Source organism: Typha latifolia, chromosome 11, assembly GCF_019914945.1.
Source record: "Typha latifolia isolate L0001 chromosome 11, TyphaL0001v2, whole genome shotgun sequence".
NCBI lineage: Eukaryota > Viridiplantae > Streptophyta > Magnoliopsida > Poales > Typhaceae > Typha > Typha latifolia.
Window position 1 is genome coordinate 6,717,941 of NC_133096.1, and position 18,605 is coordinate 6,736,545.

The 18,605-nt window shown below is 35.4% G+C and overlaps 2 protein-coding genes across 3 annotated transcripts; both read right to left on the reverse strand.

The window, feature by feature from the left end:
- Window positions 1–745: 745 nt before the first annotated feature.
- Window positions 746–7,921, reverse strand: LOC140798061 (phosphoglycolate phosphatase 1A, chloroplastic-like). Its single transcript, XM_073151792.1, has 11 exons — window positions 7,547–7,921; window positions 7,398–7,465; window positions 6,875–6,967; window positions 6,724–6,795; window positions 5,685–5,756; window positions 4,034–4,093; window positions 3,847–3,899; window positions 2,594–2,691; window positions 1,942–2,041; window positions 1,047–1,150; window positions 746–964 (listed from the first exon to the last, which is right to left on the reverse strand). Exons 1-11 carry the CDS (start codon window positions 7,833–7,835, stop codon window positions 858–860), a joined length of 1,116 nt encoding a protein of 371 aa, XP_073007893.1. The 5' UTR covers window positions 7,836–7,921; the 3' UTR covers window positions 746–857.
- A 906-nt stretch (window positions 7,922–8,827) lies between these two features.
- Window positions 8,828–18,198, reverse strand: LOC140798320 (uncharacterized). 2 transcript variants are annotated; one of them, XM_073152137.1, is made up of 3 exons: window positions 17,621–18,198; window positions 12,813–13,250; window positions 8,828–9,467 (listed from the first exon to the last, which is right to left on the reverse strand). In XM_073152137.1, the coding sequence occupies exons 1-2, from the start codon at window positions 18,004–18,006 to the stop codon at window positions 12,983–12,985; spliced, it is 654 nt and encodes a 217-aa protein (XP_073008238.1). In that variant the 5' UTR covers window positions 18,007–18,198; the 3' UTR covers window positions 8,828–9,467; window positions 12,813–12,982. The 2 variants fall into 2 exon arrangements, with proteins under 2 accessions (XP_073008238.1, XP_073008239.1); XM_073152138.1 differs by lacking the exon at window positions 8,828–9,467 and adding an exon at window positions 14,817–14,889 and having other exon boundaries at window positions 13,157–13,250.
- Between the last annotated feature and the right edge of the window lie 407 nt (window positions 18,199–18,605).

Consider the following 18,605-nt stretch of genomic DNA (forward strand, 5'->3'; position numbering starts at 1 on the left):
GAAACTCAGATATGCTTTGCTCTCCAATTTTTTCAGCAGATGGTTCACTAGTAACTATTAAGTCTCCTAGCTAGAGCATGATGAGATCAAGCCTGTCATTTTGCAAGGGAACCTGACATGGCTAGCATCGATTCATGACATTTGAGTATGGAGATCTTGAAGAATGAATACTATTGCCAATTGCATTGATCACTGCAACTACCTCTGTGTATTGAAACTCAAAATTTGCTATTTCTGATGTCAAGATGTCCTAATACTATTTTTTGTTCTTTTAAGAGAAGTGGAAATTTAATTATGTCTCAGTTAACCTTGACGCTGTTGGGATTCAAATCCGAAAACACTCATATACAGAAAGCCTCTTTAACCATGTTAGCATTATCTCATTAGCCAAGACATCCTAATATTTGTTGAATATAAATTTGAAACAATGTAAATGTCTATGACTAAACCTCCAATGTAGAAATTATGAGGTGTTATCACATCTGCACAACAAACAACACACACTTGATTCTTTAGGCCCTAAAGTGCAATGACTAAAAGTAGGATAATTCCTCTTCTTGCAAGGCTCATGCATCCACTAGATCTGAACCTTCAGGCTAATTCAGAATCGATCAATTTTACAGTTAGATTCAAGACTCAATGAATGCCGACATGAATGCAAATTTGCTGCTCAAATAGATGCTTATTCCCTTGACTGCTAATTTCACAATTATATGACTCCCGCATGGACCAAGCCAAAGTAATGTTCTTCTGAGAATAATTTATTTTATTAAAAAATGGCTGCAATCTTGGAAGCCTCTGAACAGTTAGCTGGGAAGCCTTCCCAGAAATCAAATATGAAAAATATATTCATAATTTCAGACTGTCGCCGCTTTAAGAGTGACTAGATCTGAGACTTTGCTTGTGTAAAAATCTGGCTGAATAGAGTTTTCTGGGCTTTGAAGCATTTGCAGAGATGTCACACCTGTGAGAGTGGAGCAAGCTCCATGATCATGCACATACTGGTAACAAGTCATTTAAATGTGAGTAGTTATGATTTGAGTTACCTGAAAGAACAAGAAGTGTTTTGCACCCGCCATTTTGGCCGAACAGAATATCAGTATCCAAACGATCCCCCACCATGCATATTTGCGATTTGAGAATGCCAAACCTGTAATAATCCTATGTAAGCATTACACAGACATATGTATATACACAAGTCTGTACCTTATCATGAGAGAGAGCTTGGAAATTTTAGTAGTTCGAATCTCAAATTGGCAACCAAAGTACAGGGAAATAAGACAGATAAGAACTATTCATGATGAACAAATCACTGATCTTAGCAGCCCATCTAAAAGGCGAAAGAAGTGTATGTAGAGGCACCCCTTTTGGCATTGTGTTAGTGCACTGAACCACACTGGAATTCTAACTTTGGTGTACTGATAGGTCAGTCCTATTTCCTTGTTTAACATACAAATCTATATTCCAGTGAATTCATGTGAAAATTTTAATCTAATCTTGACAATAAGTTGGTCACTTGGACTTCCAGCATGGCAAGCTTTTTCGCCAATTATATTTTAGTGTTTCTAGTTGTTTATTTGATTCCTCATATATAAATTATGGGCTTCCTTTTGTCTTTTGTCTGAATTTACTGTAGATACAATTGGACATTCTCATATCGACAGAATTGATTTTCTAGACTATTATTATTCTTCATCACATATCCTTTCTGGTGTTTCCAGAAGAAAGTGTAAAGAGCCAATACAAGACCGAGAAGGGCCCCAACAAATTGCAAAAAGAGAATAAAGAGTGTTGGTTCAGATTTAAGTACTATTTCATTTCTTTCTTTCTTGTGATTTGTTTTCATAACAGGCTTTCTGAGAATAAGTTTGATGATTTTTCTCTTATCTTCATGTGATGGGCAAGATCAAGGAAAAGGAAGAAATAATGTCATCATCTTACTTATTTGATACGTAGTCCATCATGAAAGTAGATGGCTTTCCTACAACAAGCGGCTCTTGTTGGGTTGAACCATGTAGAGCACCAACCATCGAACCGCCACCTGAAGCAAGGAAACAATTCATGAAGCGACGCCCTTTAACTCAGAAGAGAAGCAATCATCATGCACTAATTATGAATACTTTTTTGTTGTCACTGAATTTTGATTGCCTCTAGTATCCTAAATACAGAAATAGTGATTTGAGTAATGCAAATATTTAGTATGACTGCCAGATTTGTGAAACTAGAACAGAATCTATAGCATATCTGACTCTTATGAACATTAAAGAACAGAGAGAAAACGTAGTATAAACCCCCATTGCAGTACATCCTTCACTTTGCAGTACAAGTAATGCATATCAATTTTGTAAAATAAACTCAAAAGAACAGAGTTTACGAATTACATCCTAACAAGTTTCCCCCATGAAGTTGGCTATATAATATCCATCAATTGAAAGTGGAGTTACTAAACAATGGTGAACATGTAGTAAAACTAAATACAAGCAGGATAAACCATTCGAGATAATAAAAACTTTGAATTTAGGTTGTGGAATACAACTTTGGCATATAATTATGAAAGCTAGTGTCGATTTAACGACAATAAAGCCTGGCAAACCTGCCCATTCTTGAGCATCTGTAAGATGTGTAACAGCGTCGCGATTTGTTGCAATAAAGAGACACCCAGGATTTTCGCGTATGCAGAGAGTTCCATACCTTTAAAAATAATTAGGAAAAGTAAAATCCAGAACATAGAGAAAGGTCACTAAAGCATGGATAATGTAATGTCTTTATAGAAACTGGACAGATATCAATAAGCAAGAACTTCAATTAAAATCATTTACTATTACCATATATTGCAACTTCCCAAAAATGAACAAGAGAAAAGTTGGAACCCTTCTACCATTTTGATGAGTTGAAGAACTGAGACAACAGCTTCATAATATAATGACACCTACCATTTTATAAAAAGTTCTCAAGAAAATAATACCGAACAACAATACCATCACAATGATTAATCCCAGGACACCTTATATGAGGTAACCTTCTACATCTGTCATAACTCAACCACTAAAGGAGGCATAACTAAGCAATGTCTGGGTTCCCACCCATGTGTTATGCCTCTTTTATCTCATATCAGCTGCCAGGACAAAGTATATGAAGCCTTATAACATGTTTCATCAGGCTATTTTATTTAGTTGGGTGACACAACAAATGAATCAAACAATTATGTCAAATATTTAAAACATCTGTACATACTTAGGACTCTTCTGGCATCTTTTCTATTCTTTCTTTTTCTGTTAAATAAAAACTTCCATTACCAATTGTTTACCGGACATTTATTTGACACTAGTGATACAATTTATTTTCTGCATCAACCATCTTTCTTAAAGATAAGTAATGCCAGCATATTTTATCTGTTGTTTAAAAAATGCAAGGCAACTAGAGAACAAAAACAATGAACATGGATAATAAAATGACAAAAAAAGAGCCCTTGTTAACCACCTAAAAAATATAGATCCTTTGATGCAAACTAGATGATAGCAGATTAAGTAGTCTAGACAAGGAAGCTCTGCTTGGAGATATCTGACAGTTAAAAAAATGAAACTTATGGTGCAGCACTCACTAGATTTAGTCAACCAGAATAAAAGTAGGAAAAATACTCAATGGTGAGAACAATTATTAAGAAATAACACCTGAAAATTAGTGAGTTAGATTTACGTGGAAATAGCACAGGGTTTGGAACAAGGAGAAAACAACAAGGATAATTTTTCAAGTGAACATCTCAGGGAATGAATAATTTGCCAAATGATATACAAATAGTGCTTTATTGATGATCTTTTTAATAGAGAAAAAAAGCCAGAAACTTACTGGACTTTGTAGTAATTAAAATAACGATCAAATCCAACCACCACAGCTCCAACCTAACATTAAATAAGATCATATACATTATAATGTTACAGATGAAGAAAAAAAAAATCCTCACCCCGGGTTCTATAGAAGGAAAATTAGTGAGTCATAAATGCAAAATAGGACATTGAAAAGAGTAGAATTATACACTCTCATCATGCTCCATAAGATAACCAGGCTTCAATTCTATCTTTTTATCACCATCTTCCTGAGCACAAGTACAGTTAAGGTTAGAAAGATCCTACACAGTTGCTCCAAACACACTGAGGCTATAAATATCACCAGAATAGTATAAAAATGAAATGAAACTAGCATCTCAAGAATCAAGTAAATCTGAAGTGACATGTGAAGTATACCACTCTCAAGGTTTCCTTATTAACTGATGTAAATCAAGTCAGCATGACTACATGTCAAACTATGAATTAGAGACATAATGCAAGTACAGCAGTGATCAACTGAGTGTGATGTCTAAGTGAACTCTTAACTGCCTGAAGAAAACTTAGGCAGTATATGGTTGATGCATAACCCTCCCTTATTTGCGAATTAACTCCCCCTTATTTATAAATAACACACCAAACACACTCTCTTCCTAAAAGTATGCTTTAAGTATAATCAATGTGCATAATTTTAAGTTATGCATGTTTTTCTATCTCAGGTGAGGGGGTGTGATAAAGTTATCACATCCTTTTCCTTACCAAAATGCGCATAAACCTTTTATTTTAAGACTTATACACCAACCAAACAAGGCCCTAGTAAATAGTGCATCATATGTGATAGATATAAATGAAGAATCAAGAAGGTACCTTAGCTTTAACATGTAAACTTGTTTGCTAATATTCAATTTAACTAGTCAACCAACTATGTAGCAAGATGCGTGATCATTGTCATAGACTGCACTGGTCGAAGTCTCCTGTGCCTTCTTATGAAAGCTAATCTTCACCTGACTTATATCCACTGTATTGTTACCTGGACTTGGCAAGACTGCTAAATAGTCAAGTGTCTCCCAATAACAGAACATGGAAACTGCTAAAATCTTAAACAACGGCTAATAATTACACCAGAACTCCTCAGGAAACATCATTAGAAAGAATGTAAGGGAACCATGCTTATATGTATAGGAAGCTTGTGAAAACATAGTTTATCTATAGCCTATGGTCCATAAACAGATTGGAGTTAAAAATGACTTTCAACTTACCCTTCTACCTACCACGAGATAGGAAATCATAAGAGACAGACAAGACTAATAGTATGGCGTAGGAGGTTCACAACTGCCAAGACTTACATTAGGAGTGGACAAATACTAAATATATCTTCAACTCTCATGTAAGAGAATCTCTATGTCAATGATTAAGCTGTCATCCCTAATGCGTACAATGGTCTACACTCATGATCAGTGAAACTCCCACCACTTATTTAGACCATCAGTAACAAGTCCCAATATCACATTAAATATCCTATCTACTCAAAGTCACAACAAATATAACACATCCTCTAAGAAATGACCATTATTTTTCTTCCTACTATCTATAAAGATCAGAAATCTGAAGATATCTTCTCAAGTCTAGAGAGAATCTAGAGATAATGCAGAGAATATGAAGGAACAAGAAAAGTGGACGAAATTCATCATACTGGCATCATAAGCAACTTAAGACAGTGGATAGGTTAGAAGAAGCTTTATATATTTCTACATATTAAGAGACAAAGATGTGGATATTTAGATAACAGATAATTCTAACTCTTTCATTTAATCTATTAAAGACGTACTATTTATATTCTTACTCCAACAGGTTAAAACATACCGGACCACCAAGATATTGAAACCCTGCAAGCTCTAGCTCCTTTAGAATTCCATCCTCACCTATCACATATACCTGAAATTACAGAGGTACTTCAGACAAATTAGTCTACGTTTCACATGGTAACTGTATTTCTCATTCAGGGGAAACTGAACTCCGAGTTTACAGAAAAATGAAACTACATAAAACCAAACATTATTCATACGAGCAGCACATCTTGAAAAATAAAAAAATGTATTACTCTTTTTTAAACCAAACAACAAGTTCATGAGTAGGTTGATCTATTATACAGAAAGATCAAAGACGACCACAACTAACACAACTAAACCAAAGCATATGATGAGTGATCTGCCTCTTGGCAGTAGGCTATCAGTGAATAACATAGATATTACAATAACACAATGACCAACAACATTGTGTCAAGGTGTTTGTATGCAGTACTGGGCTAAAAGCGAGGTGATACTTAGAATGATTAGTTTGAAAAGAGTGGTAGGAAAAAGATTTGAACAGTAAACAGAGAAAAAAAGTGAAGAGACTGACTGCAAGGATCACTACAAACAAATACTGATTTTTAATTCTTAATGTAAATAAAATGGTATGATGAACAAAATATCAATGAGAAAAAAAAAGACATCTAGGCCACATCAAGATAGATAAATCTCGTGCAGTAGGATCCATAAAAAAGCTAATACAGGATGGAGACAAGCAAAATTGCAAAATTAACACACATTCTCCAAATTTATTTAACTCCAAATTTTCATGGCACTGTTTGATATTTTATGGACGTAAACGACTATAGCACATCCTACCTAATTATTGTAAGGTACTCACTATCTCGCAGTCCAAATATCACAAAACCAACGAAAGTTGTTTAAACAAATAGCAAATGGTAACTGAAGGAAAAGTTCTCGAATCTACTCTGTATGAAGTTGAATATTTAGATGGACATTTTCTGCTTTCTACCATCAATAGTTAGAATAACATATAATGACAACAGGAATGGCTGAATGGGTATTTATTGTCAGTTCATTGTTAACAATACCTTTTTGTCTTTCGGAAAGTCTATAGACTTCAAATAAGCAGCAGCAGCAAAAGACGACGCAAATATCTCATCCTGCAAGAATTAAACGACAATTAGATAGCATAAAAAACCAAAATAAGGAATAAATATATTCTATAAAACATCAACACACCTCACTGACACTTAGACCAAGTGTCTCAAATTTCTTCCCATATTGCTTCCTTGATTTCGTCGAATTATTGGTGACAAAAACTAATCGCTTTCCCTGTACATTTGCAAACATAAAAAACAATCCACATCAAAGATGAAAAAGAAAAACACTCCAGAGAGCAAAACACAAATTTTAAACACAAGGTAGAATTGACAGAGAAAACACAAGTTATTCTAAATTACATAACAGTTATATTGCTTTATCCCTTCAAAATTCTGCACTCAAGCATCTTCGTAGAGGGGTACTTTTGTCAAGCTTAATTGCTCTGTATTTAGTGTCTTTTGTTCTCTAAATATTATGATAGATCAAACACAGGCTTTTCAAATAATAATAATAATAATAATAATAACCACAGCATTGTTTTAGCCAGTTTGGATTGCCCTGCCCAATATAAATCCTAGGGGTAGTTTGTCAATTTCAGAAATAGCTCTGTTTTTGCCAGCGAAAAAGAGAAGATGATAAAATAGCATTAAAAATGCCTCACCTTTGATCTCAGCATATCGAGAGTTTCTGGCACCCCATCGATCAAGCTATCTCCTTTCCATATAACCCCTGCACCAAAACAACAATACTCAAAGAAAACCCAACAAAGTTCCCGAACAACGAATTGAGAACAACAAAAATTTCATCTACCGTCACAGTCAAAGATGAAGGTTTCCACAGAATCTATGAGCTCGTCAACGTTCTCGAGCCTCTGAGCGGACGCTCGTATCGCCGAGTTCGAAGCCATGGACGATTTCCTTCTTCCGAGCCTTCTACTGACGGAAGAATATACCGAGGAGGAGAAGGGAGATGGGCGGAGGCTCGACAGGATCCTCCTCTTATTGAGGAGAAGAGGGGAGATTAGGGTTTCGCAGCAGGAAGGAGAAGGAGAGGCGGAGGCGAGGAAGAGGAAGGAGTTGGAGACTCTCGTGATTAGCATCTTTTGCTCTCCTCTGCTCTGTTCTTATAAGAGGGGAAGAGAGAGAGAGAGAGAGAGATAAAGAGGAGAGTTTTTTAAACAAGTGGGTTTATAAAGGAGAGTTTGGTGGTTTTAAATGAGTTTGTGTGGATGAATGATGGATGGATTATATCTTTGTGCATTTTTTAGTTCCTTTTTTGTGGGAGAATTTGAGTGGAAGACGTGGCTCCTGCTACTAGTTTGGGTGTGGTGGATGAGGAGGTGGGGGGGAGAGAGTTTCGAGTCATTTGAGAGTCCCACCTCATTGGTGAGGGAGGCCACATGTCATACTATAATTCCTCATTTCATTGTAGGCTTGTAGAGTAGTAGATGGAGATTTTTACCACTATAGATCTTGCACAAAAAATTAGCCTAAATTATTGAGTTGCAAAATTTAATACCATAGTAGGTTATTATTAATACAACCTACCAACTCTACTATTATTATTGATCCAACTGTTATTAGGTACTTTTACGTGACGACTCGGTGCGGATGTCATTGTTCGACAAAGTCTAGACTAAATAATTTATTATATTAGCTAATTTTTTGATAAAATGTATCTAAAGATGATTGACTCTTTGTTCAACTTATATCTATTCTTCGGACTCATGAATGATAAAAAATAAGAAGAAAAGAAGTGAAATTATATCAAGAAAAAAAGGTTACTATTAATCCACGTATAGTATATACCGTAATAGACTATTAAGATACCTAAACAAAAAATCAATGCAGAACTTAGCAGCTTTTACCCTTTTTTGCTGACTAAAAGTGTACAAGTGACCCATGTAGATATGATAAAATACCCATGTAGTCTGCATATCTTTTTTATATGCAGACTTGCGACAGTCAATAACTTTAAACAAGTAGTTTCTTATCTCAAAACTATGTACAATAGTAGCGTTAGCAAAATGTAATAAAGAACTTGTTCACAGAACACATCCACCACTAACCTGTGAATACACTGGATCCAAAGTTCTCAAAGATATACAATAATAAATAAATAAATAATCAGAATTTCACTGTTGTGGTAGTATAAAATTACTGATAAACACTTGTATTTGCTACAAATAAAATTATCCAGTCATCAATTTACAATTATCGACATTGCCATGTACAATTTCTCATCCAATACAGTGACAAGATCAGTATCCACAGTATTTCACCTATCTGTATTTTACACATTCGAGTGTTGAGAAGTTCCATCCAGCAACTTTGCGTTGGTTCTTTACAGCATTATAACCAATGAAGATCGCCTGCTATAGAGCTTTGGGCTTCCAACAGAGCGTAGATCAAAATTTGCATAAGTGCTTCAGAATAAAATGTTTTTGGAGGAAAGAATCATCGAATGGGTGCTCAAGTGGGCATCATAGTATAGTTAACCATACAGAAGTAGCAGAATTTGGTGGTAGAAATCACTCTTTCCTTCATTTTGATCCTGCTATTCCTGTCGCCTGAATATAATTGTGAATAGAAGCCAGAAAATTCTTCTACTGCACCATAACAGCAATTGCTTGAAAAGCATTGACCATCCTATAATATGCCATGCAGTGGACAGATCATCTTCCAACAAGCAAGGTCATCAATGTGTATAATTATTTGGTTCTTTGATAAACCTGCATCATGCATTAGCAAAATAGCCATCAATATAATGTAGTTAGTCTAACAAGGTAATCATGGATATCAGAAATTGAGAACCATCGAACAATAGTTTGCTCACCATAGCTATGTTACAACAACAGAAAGCAGATGCCATGAGGGAACATATGCAAAAGAAAGGACATAGATAGAGGACGAGTGAACCATGTGTAACACCAAACAAATAGAAGATTGTAACAAATGGAACTGTCCGGCTAGCTAGTTGTTTCCTGGGTGAGCAAATTGATGACTTACTGGAGCATCCATTGACTTCCAAGATGAAAACATACCATGTAACTCTTGAAACAGCTGCAATTCCAGAGATTCTAGAATGTACTTACTTGAGAGAAGAGATGGGACAGTAAAAAAAAGTCTTTCACATAACTGTTACTAAGAAGTTTGAAAATATCATAATTACCTCTACATTCTTCAATTATCACATAGAACCTTAAAATCGTTGATACTTTTCCATAAATATCATAAAATATCATGTTTACTTTCATAGTCTTCATAATATCATTTTGACCATCAAAGCTATTTAGTAGTATAAAAAATGTCACTATAAAGATAGCAATATCACATTTACCCTTTACACCCTATTATAATATCCCTTGCACATTACCAGAAACATTTTAGTCTTATTTTCAAAGCCTCCTTTTTTCAGCATATTTGCCATTTGACATTATCATCACTTTCAGCTATATTTCTAGAAAACCATATCCAATTCATTCTGCTAACTTACCAATTACTTAAAAAGTTTAAGTTGTTAGAGGATAGTAGTTTAAATATTTTATGTTTTAACACTCACCCCACTTTTAGGCTTGAGACATTTTAATAAGCCAGAGAAATGAATTTGAATTAAATGAAGAAAAGTTTGTGTTTTAAATGATAAATAGTCTAATATAATTCAAACCCATGATCTCCTACTTTAGTACTATGTTAACCATCAACTTCTGAAAAAAGAGAAGATAATGACTTCAGAAAAAAGGCACCATTTACAATGAGAAGATAATGACTTCTGAAAGAGTTGACTTGCAAACTGAATGACAAAGAATGCTAATAAACAAATTAAATGGCGTATGAATGTTAATAAACACATTCATTGGTAGAAAGTTGGTCGCTATTGTTACTGGATGTTTTATCTAAAATGCCCTCTTACTTAAGAAGTTTCCATTTTCCAGATACAGCACAGATTTATGATGCTCTTACAGCTTTTGGTTAAGCTAGGCATGAGTAAATCAGTAAATTCTACCAGTAGACTTGAATTGACAATTTAGAAAGAAATGTGATAGCCTATAAAATCTAGTTGAAGTCTGACAGACTAGAAATTATGAAAAAGTAGTTTTAAATATAACTTCAAGTCAGTTTAGCAGTAGTTCGTTAGGTCTTTTATGAATGGTACAGACTATAAATTAATGTTACAGATCAACTCATAGGTTGGTGCAGGACAGAGTAGCATCAACAGATTACTAAGGAGCCTATTGCAACAATTTAAGACTAATTAAGTCTGAAAATCTAATAATCCCAAATGTTTCCCTCCCTTTAAGAATCATAATTATCAGTTAAACCTTAGAAGTAAGCAACTCTAATTAGCTAAAACATTTCCTGAAGGAACTCAACTTGATCATGTTTAAAGGATGAGATCTACTATTAAATTCCGGCAACTCCAATTTGATTTCAAGAACCTCCGAAAAAAGATAAGTGTATTGAATGGTGGAAAAGGCGGCCCAAAAAGGCGGGCCGGCACTTCAGCCTGCCAATAATTTAAGCAGATAGTATAGTCAGTCGAGTTTTTTAGCGGATCGAATTTAATAACTAACCTATATATAAAAAAATCCAATACGATCACTCCTCTCTCTCTATCTCTCTAGCACATCGGTGAACCATAAAAAAAATCCTTTCCACGGCCAACAACAGCAAGGGCGACGGCCAATCTCTCCCACAGCAAAGTCGTGAGCAGCTCTAGGAGGAATGTTTTTATGTGGTGCTAACGATTTAATAACTATCTTTGTAGCTCCCGACGTATACGAAGGAGTGCGGTTCATTCGACAAATTCCTACCTCTATATCCATCTCAGAGATGTTTGGATTTTTCAAAACTCCATAGACATGCAGAAGAGACATGCGATCTCTCCCGCTCTCTCTCAATCTCTCTCCCATAACGGATGGTACTCTATTGCTCCTCTCTCTCTCTCACTCACTCTCTTTCAAGTCTCTCTCACTCTATTTCTCTCTCTCACTCCCTCTCTCACAATCTCACTTTATCAGTCTCTCACACCGAATGATTTTTTTAATTTTTATTTTCCATAGATCAATTCTCTCTTAATATGTTAGTTCTTAACTTCTAATTTCAATTGGTCAGTATCTATTGAAGTGATTAATTGAAGTAATTATCTGTTGAAATAATTCATTAAAGTAATTATCTGTTGAAGAAATTAATTGAAGTAAATCAGTAATTATCTATTAATCTGTATTATATATGTTTATTTATTTATATTAAAAATGCTAGACCGTCTTGTCACTCGCCTTGTCGCCCGCCTTCTGCCTAGGTGCTAGGCGGTGAGGTGACCGCTCGCCACCCCCTGCCACCTTTCAAAATATTGAAAAAGATTATTTACATTAGGCATTCTATATTCCCCCTCCTTGCCTACTCATGCAGAAAAAAATTAATAATGGTAGGTCTGGTTCTTCTTCCTTCAAAATTTGCAAAGCATCAAAGTTAAGGTAGAAACCTCAGTGCTGCAAGATAAAAGGCAAATTAAAAGTAATCCTTTGTGACAGGTGGAAAATTGGAGATGGGTATTGATGGAATGAGAGAACATGCTTCCCCAATACAGTGCAAAGACTAACTCATGGTTGCAGCCCACACATACCTTAATCAAAAGATAATTCTCATTGAATAATCCAACAAAAGATCAAAAGTGGAGTAACCAAAGGAAGATTGATAGCTCAAATTATACTGAGAAACATTATCAATGGGATCTGGAATCAGTTTCTTCCTAAGACATCAAGAAACTGTAATAAGAGAACTCAGCAGTCACTAGGATCATCAATTGTTAAAAAAACATGCAAGCTTTCTTACATCTAGAAAGACCAGTTGCTATCGGGCTAATAGTTCAACTTATGCAGGAAGAAGTAACTAATATAATCTTCAACAAGAGCTGGAAAATTATGATATAAACTCTTCAAAAGTAACTTACTACAGAATAAGCAGGATAATATACAGATCAAAATTAAAGGACATGATGAAATGCCAGGGAATTTGTGTCAAACATAAGAAGACAACAGTTAAACAGGATCACAGTACAATTATTCCAATCTTACCTCATATAATAGCGTGAAATATCTCTGCGAGCCTTATAGACATCATAAATCCTTGTTTTGCTGTTGTTTGCATCAAACAAGTTGATTCCAGCTCTATCTGATCAATGTCCAAGGCCAAAAGGTTGGGACAGTGATCGAAATTGTAAAGCACATTGCTGAACATATGAGGCTCAACCAGCTTTAGCATCTGTACTAGCCATTTTCCCTACCGGATCATTCAATGCTTCAATCCTTTTGGTTTGAATTTGGCGCACACATTCAGCAATTAGGGCACTGAATTTTGGAACAGTCTTGCTTGAAGAGGGCATATTAATGCCTGCCTTTTTCAAAGCTTGTGTAAAGTTTTTCTGAGCCCTCTGAAAGTGTACGTGGCAGAATGATGGCATTGCAGCTCGCAGGACAGGCTTTCCGCAAATAATTAGGCCACTCTGTGCACTACTGCAATTCAACCAGATAGTGTCAATATTTGTAAATTAGGTGGGTAACAATAGAAGATTAAAAAAAAGCATGTTATTCGATCTACTGCATAACTGATCCTAATTGAGATGTTAGTCCACTTAGGTTGCATTAATAAGCTTCTCAGATTTATATAACTTGCGATTTCTTTTCAATGGTGGTTACTGATGCAATTTTTTTTTTCTGTGCCAGGAGGTCAGTTGTTCAGCAGTCAGTCAGTCTGTCACAAATGATGCCAGAAAGGGTAGAAGACATTAGCAAAGGGAATAAAATCCAAGAAATAAAACTTTAATAAAGACGAGACAAGTGAGAGATCTAAATCACTTCCAATAACAAATAGTGCAAGTTTTGCAACCATTTCCAACACACACCTCTGCCCAGTTATCTTTTTCAAAATCAGAGGATATCATACACTAGACAATATTGATAGTACATCAAGAAAATAGGAAAGGTAAGTGATAGGAATTTCTAAGTACAGGATGCTGTATCCCAGTAAAGAACAAATTGTCAGGAGCAAGAAGTGCTTCTTGATTCTTGTTACCTCAAACACAATTGCTAATTAAATTTTAAGCCCATAATAAGACCACAATCAAAGTCAAACATGAGAACAGTATATATCATAACCTCATAACAGAATTCCCTAGGAGGAACCTATTTTTCTCAACTATCGAATTTTCTTGAGAAGATAACAGATTTTTTTGTTAGAAATGATACTTCTTTGGTACATTCTTTCCTTTTCGACATAGTTAGACCACTTTAATATTTGATATCTGTAATTACATAAATAAAAATTTGTTCGTAGCACAAATAAATTCTCTTAAAATGATGAATGAGAAGATAAATATTTACAAAAGGCACATAGGCAATAATATACATGTATAATATGTATGTCAAGATGAACTTAGCATTTGGCAGTTGACAGTCAAATCATTTAATTTCTACTCACTAATGCATCTCCAAAATAGGAGGCAGCATTATAGGACAAGGCTCCTGCCTATGTGGGGTTTTAGGAGGGAGATGTGCACCTTCCACTAATTTCAAACAAATACTTGAACTTATGGCCACTTGGATGAGTAGAAGATTATCAGAAGAGAAAAGAAAATAAAAATAAGTCAAAGGAAAAAATTATTGTGCCCCTTCACATCATCAAGGACTAAGATATGTAACACATAGTTAGAATAAATCAGAGTAAAAAAGACCTGACTGCAACTCCGCATTATGACTTGTCTACTTTTAGTTAGGTATATTTCACAAGAAATAAAGCCATTTTCTAACGTAGTATACATCAGCTTTAAGCAGTATGAGCTCGTTTTTCTTATAACTTTTTCATCCATTCATAGACAAACTCTGCCTTAGACTTCACAGCAATAAGCATTTAGGAATTGTAGCACAATATTAAATAACTCTCTGAGGAGTTATTCGGCATGATTCAATAAGCAAGCTGTATATGTTGGATCGCAAAATGCTCCTGTACATGTCATGATAGACCAAGGGTTACACCAAGCAAAGCTAGAAATATCCTTGGTTGAACATCTACGATGGACCTACCTCCAAATATTCAGTCCTTGGAAGTGATCAGTTATTTGATATGGGAAAAAACTTGGCAGATGATTTTGGTCTCCTAGAAATGATGAAAAACCTTAAAACCATTAAAGTGAAACTACATGTAAACAAGAGACAAGCCATTCCAAGAATGTGATAGGGAAGCACAAAAACTGGTACAATATTTAAACAAGTAAAAATAATAAATAAATAGATTAAAAAAATGGTGCAAGACATTCTTATTTCACATAAATTGATAATAGTTTTGAGGAAATCTCAGCTAATTGTTTTGCTAATTCTCTTCCATTCAAAAGTGCCATTAGAATATATAAACCTACAATCATGTATGTTGCCATCAGTTTAACCTTATTATAAATAGCAATCATGTAGATTGCTATTGCTCTTCTATTTGAAAGCAACATAGGGATATATCTGCAAACAAAAAGAAATATTTGTGTATGTTTGTGTTTTATTAAATTAAGATTATTATTGTATAAGTTGTGGCAGTATATGCTTAAGCCTATCTTTAACTTATTCTTCATCAAGACGGTTAATCTTTAAAAATAAACTATTAGACAATTATATAAAGAGCAAAGAATATTTAATCTATAAATCACGAGTTGATTATGCGTGTGAGGCATTAAATTGGATAAATAAAGTAAGTATCAAAGTTTCTAATACATATGTATGAAGTATCCAACAAGTATTGTGTCCGATATGATTGGAATAGAGTTTTGAAGTATCCATGTTTCCTAGATTATGATGAACGCAATCATCAACTTAACTTTACTGCAAAAGGAAAGTCTACTTTATCTTAAACTGATCTCAGAATCCAAAGCGTCAAGGATTAAAAAGTGGTTTCGAGTTTCAACAAAATAAAATAGGGCATTGATCTGAGATTTTTTGCAATATGATTCTAAGTGCGGCAACCTGAGAGTTTATTGTCTAAAGGAAAACAACTGAAAATTTCTCTAATCAAGAAACAAATTAGGAGAGTCCCAAGATCACAAATCCATATGAAGGAAAAGAACACCAAGATATTTGATAAACCATCACAAGACCTCATTGATATGTTTACCCCTATCATTGATAACATGGATCCAACAATATATGTAATAAATCAACTGACTGCAATTGACACAAGAAAAAATCATTTGCAACCGCTTCAATTGTTTGATCATGTGTTGCTCCTACTGGCAGATGAGTAGCAAAGCAATGAGATATAATAATGTAAGGTCCATGGCTTATTGTATTGCTTGGCTGAGAATCTCTGCAGTGTGACCATACCATGAGCTAGGTTCAAACATCCAAAATTTCCATTATAAAGTTCTAGATAATAATTTCAACTTAAGGGGCAAGGTTGGTTTTAGAGGGTAGCTTGACATGATCAACAAGTGCTAAGAAACCTTTGATAAGATTGCACCCAATGAGCAATGAATGATTATTTATTATTCTTCTCCTGATGGTCAAGTTAGGGTGGACTTTGGAAGGAAGATCTTGTTGCGGCGACTGCCAAAAGTTTGTCACTGACTCACTGCAAAGGTAATAAGTTCTCTACTGTCACATTTGAATCATATGAAAGGAACTGAATAACTTCTAGTGGTTTTGGTTCACCCTTTATTCTTCTAACGGATACTAGATGAGTATGAGTTTATAAAGCATCACGGGTCACATATTATCTCATAGATTACCATTCTCCTAATCTTTGCTTTTCTAGTTATTAGGGATGTAACCGGATTCAAAATATCTGTTACTGAATCCACTCCGAATCTGATTAACTCTAATTTGGATCTTATTTTTCCGATCCATTTAATAAATGGGATTCAAGTCGAATATTGTCAGATCCTACCGGATCAGATCTTGACTCAATATACATTGGAGCTCCGATGGATATTTAAGTTTTTTTATTTTTTTCAAGTTTGTAGACAATGGTTATGTAGTCCAATACTTAAATTATGTAAATTAAATTCTTAGATTACTCTAATTCTTACATAGTATGAATAATTTTGAGTCTCTCAAAAGATAACCTTCATACTTATATATTATGTTTGCTTAATATTTTAAGCTTACGTCATTTTTAGTGAGATAATTAAAATATTGTGCTCTAACTTTTAGCTACTCCACTATCATAATTGAGTGTCAAAAATTGTACTTTGTTTCTTTAGAATAAGATTATTGTATTCTTTATATCGTGGTATAATTATTCGTGAGGAATCCGAATCCGATATATTATTGGATTGAATTTGAATCCGATTTGAGTCCAGCATGATCCGATAATACATAGATCGGATATGGATATTACAATTACCTATCCAATTAAAATCCAATCCAAATCCGACAAATTTAAATAGATATGATCCAATCTTTTGTACATATCTGACAGAAACCAATTAAGTTACACCCCTACTAATTATCTATCATGCACTTAAGGCAGAAATTGGGCCTATAGACTATAGGGGATGTCAACGACCTTCAGAAATTAATAAGGTAACCCAGATCCGAATATGAAGTCAAACCATGAACTCCCCTGCCAAGTTTGACCAAATCCAACTACTATCTAAGAACAACATTAAAAAAACTAATCACCATAATTCCAGAGGACCACCTCATCTAGAGAAAAGTTATAACAAATTGGTAAAAAAATGAAATAAATTCCTTAACCCAACTAATCCCACCTTAAGCACCTACCTAATGCAATGCAAGCTATCAAAAAACACCTAAAAGTCGAAAAACTCCAGGATCTAAACAGTATCATCTAAAGTTTTTTTTTTTTTTTGACTGAAGTATCATCTAAAGATTAGAAGAAATACCTCTTAATCACAAAATTGCAAGCCTTATATAGTGTCTGCCTCGGATCCGACAGTATATGCGGATGGCAGAACCTCGTCAACGGCATCGCCTTCGACTTACACCCAGATAACGCGCACCTCTTCCTCTCCCCCTTCTCCCCTAACCCTAGCCTCTCATCCTCCTTCTCCTCCCCCTCCCCCTCCTCCTCCTCCAAGGGGCTCTTCCCGTTCTCCCAGTAGTAATCCCGGTGCTTTACCCTTACCTCCTCCGCGAGAGCCCAATACTGCCGACGATAGCACCTCGCCAATTCCCGCACCCGCCTCGCCCTACGCCGGAGCACCTCCTCCCGGCTCAGCGCCGCCGCGCCCCGCAGCGCCTCGTCGTCCTCCGCTCCCTCCCCCTCCATCCCTCTTCTAGTGCTAGGGTTAGGGTTTCGGTCCAATAAGGAAGTAGGAGAAGGGTGGTGGGTTGAAGTCTCTCTTCTTTCTCTCTCTCTCTCCGTCTTTCTCTCTTCAGACTTCGTGCTGTTGGAGAAAGTCTTCTACCATGGAAGAGGATTCGGACTAAGGAAGCAGACTACCAGAGGATGGACGGTCGAGATGGCCAGTGGCTTTATACGGAAAGGCGGGACTGTTACTCTCTTTTATTTTTCTTTTTTCTTTTTGGCTTTCTTTCATTTGGAACCTTCAATCTAATATTATCACAAAAAACTCCCCTCTATATTTAAAGCAAAACCACTCGGTACATTCAATTTTCCCACCCATATGAAAAGAAAGATTTCAGCAATAAGGTAAAATAACGAGGGGCGAGATGCAAAATACCTCAATCTTTTTTAATAGCTTTGTTTGAATTATTGTGCCTCGGGAGTTGGTGATGGTTTTTTCCTCGGAGCGGGAATCGTGTCGGGGGCTTGCTTTCCAAGTAATCCACGTGGGCCACACGACGCGTCCTAATAGGCTCGCGAGTCGGTGCATGCCACGTTTTGACTTTTAGAGCAGGTTGGAT

Bases quoted from the DNA above. Each gene is read 5' to 3' on its own strand.
- LOC140798061 (XM_073151792.1), bottom strand. From the start codon at position 7,835: ATGCTAATCACGAGAGTCTCCAACTCCTTCCTCTTCCTCGCCTCCGCC. The intron at 6,968-7,397 runs GTGAGGCATTTT...GCAAATGTACAG, and splicing joins TCGATATGCTGAGATCAAAG to GGAAAGCGATTAGTTTTTGT. The intron at 965-1,046 runs GTAACTCAAATC...CCACTCTCACAG, and splicing joins AACACTTCTTGTTCTTTCAG to GTGTGACATCTCTGCAAATG.
- LOC140798320 (XM_073152137.1), bottom strand. From the start codon at position 18,006: ATGGAGGGGGAGGGAGCGGAGGACGACGAGGCGCTGCGGGGCGCGGCG. The intron at 13,251-17,620 runs GTATTTCTTCTA...GTTGAATTGCAG, and splicing joins TGCAATTTTGTGATTAAGAG to TAGTGCACAGAGTGGCCTAA.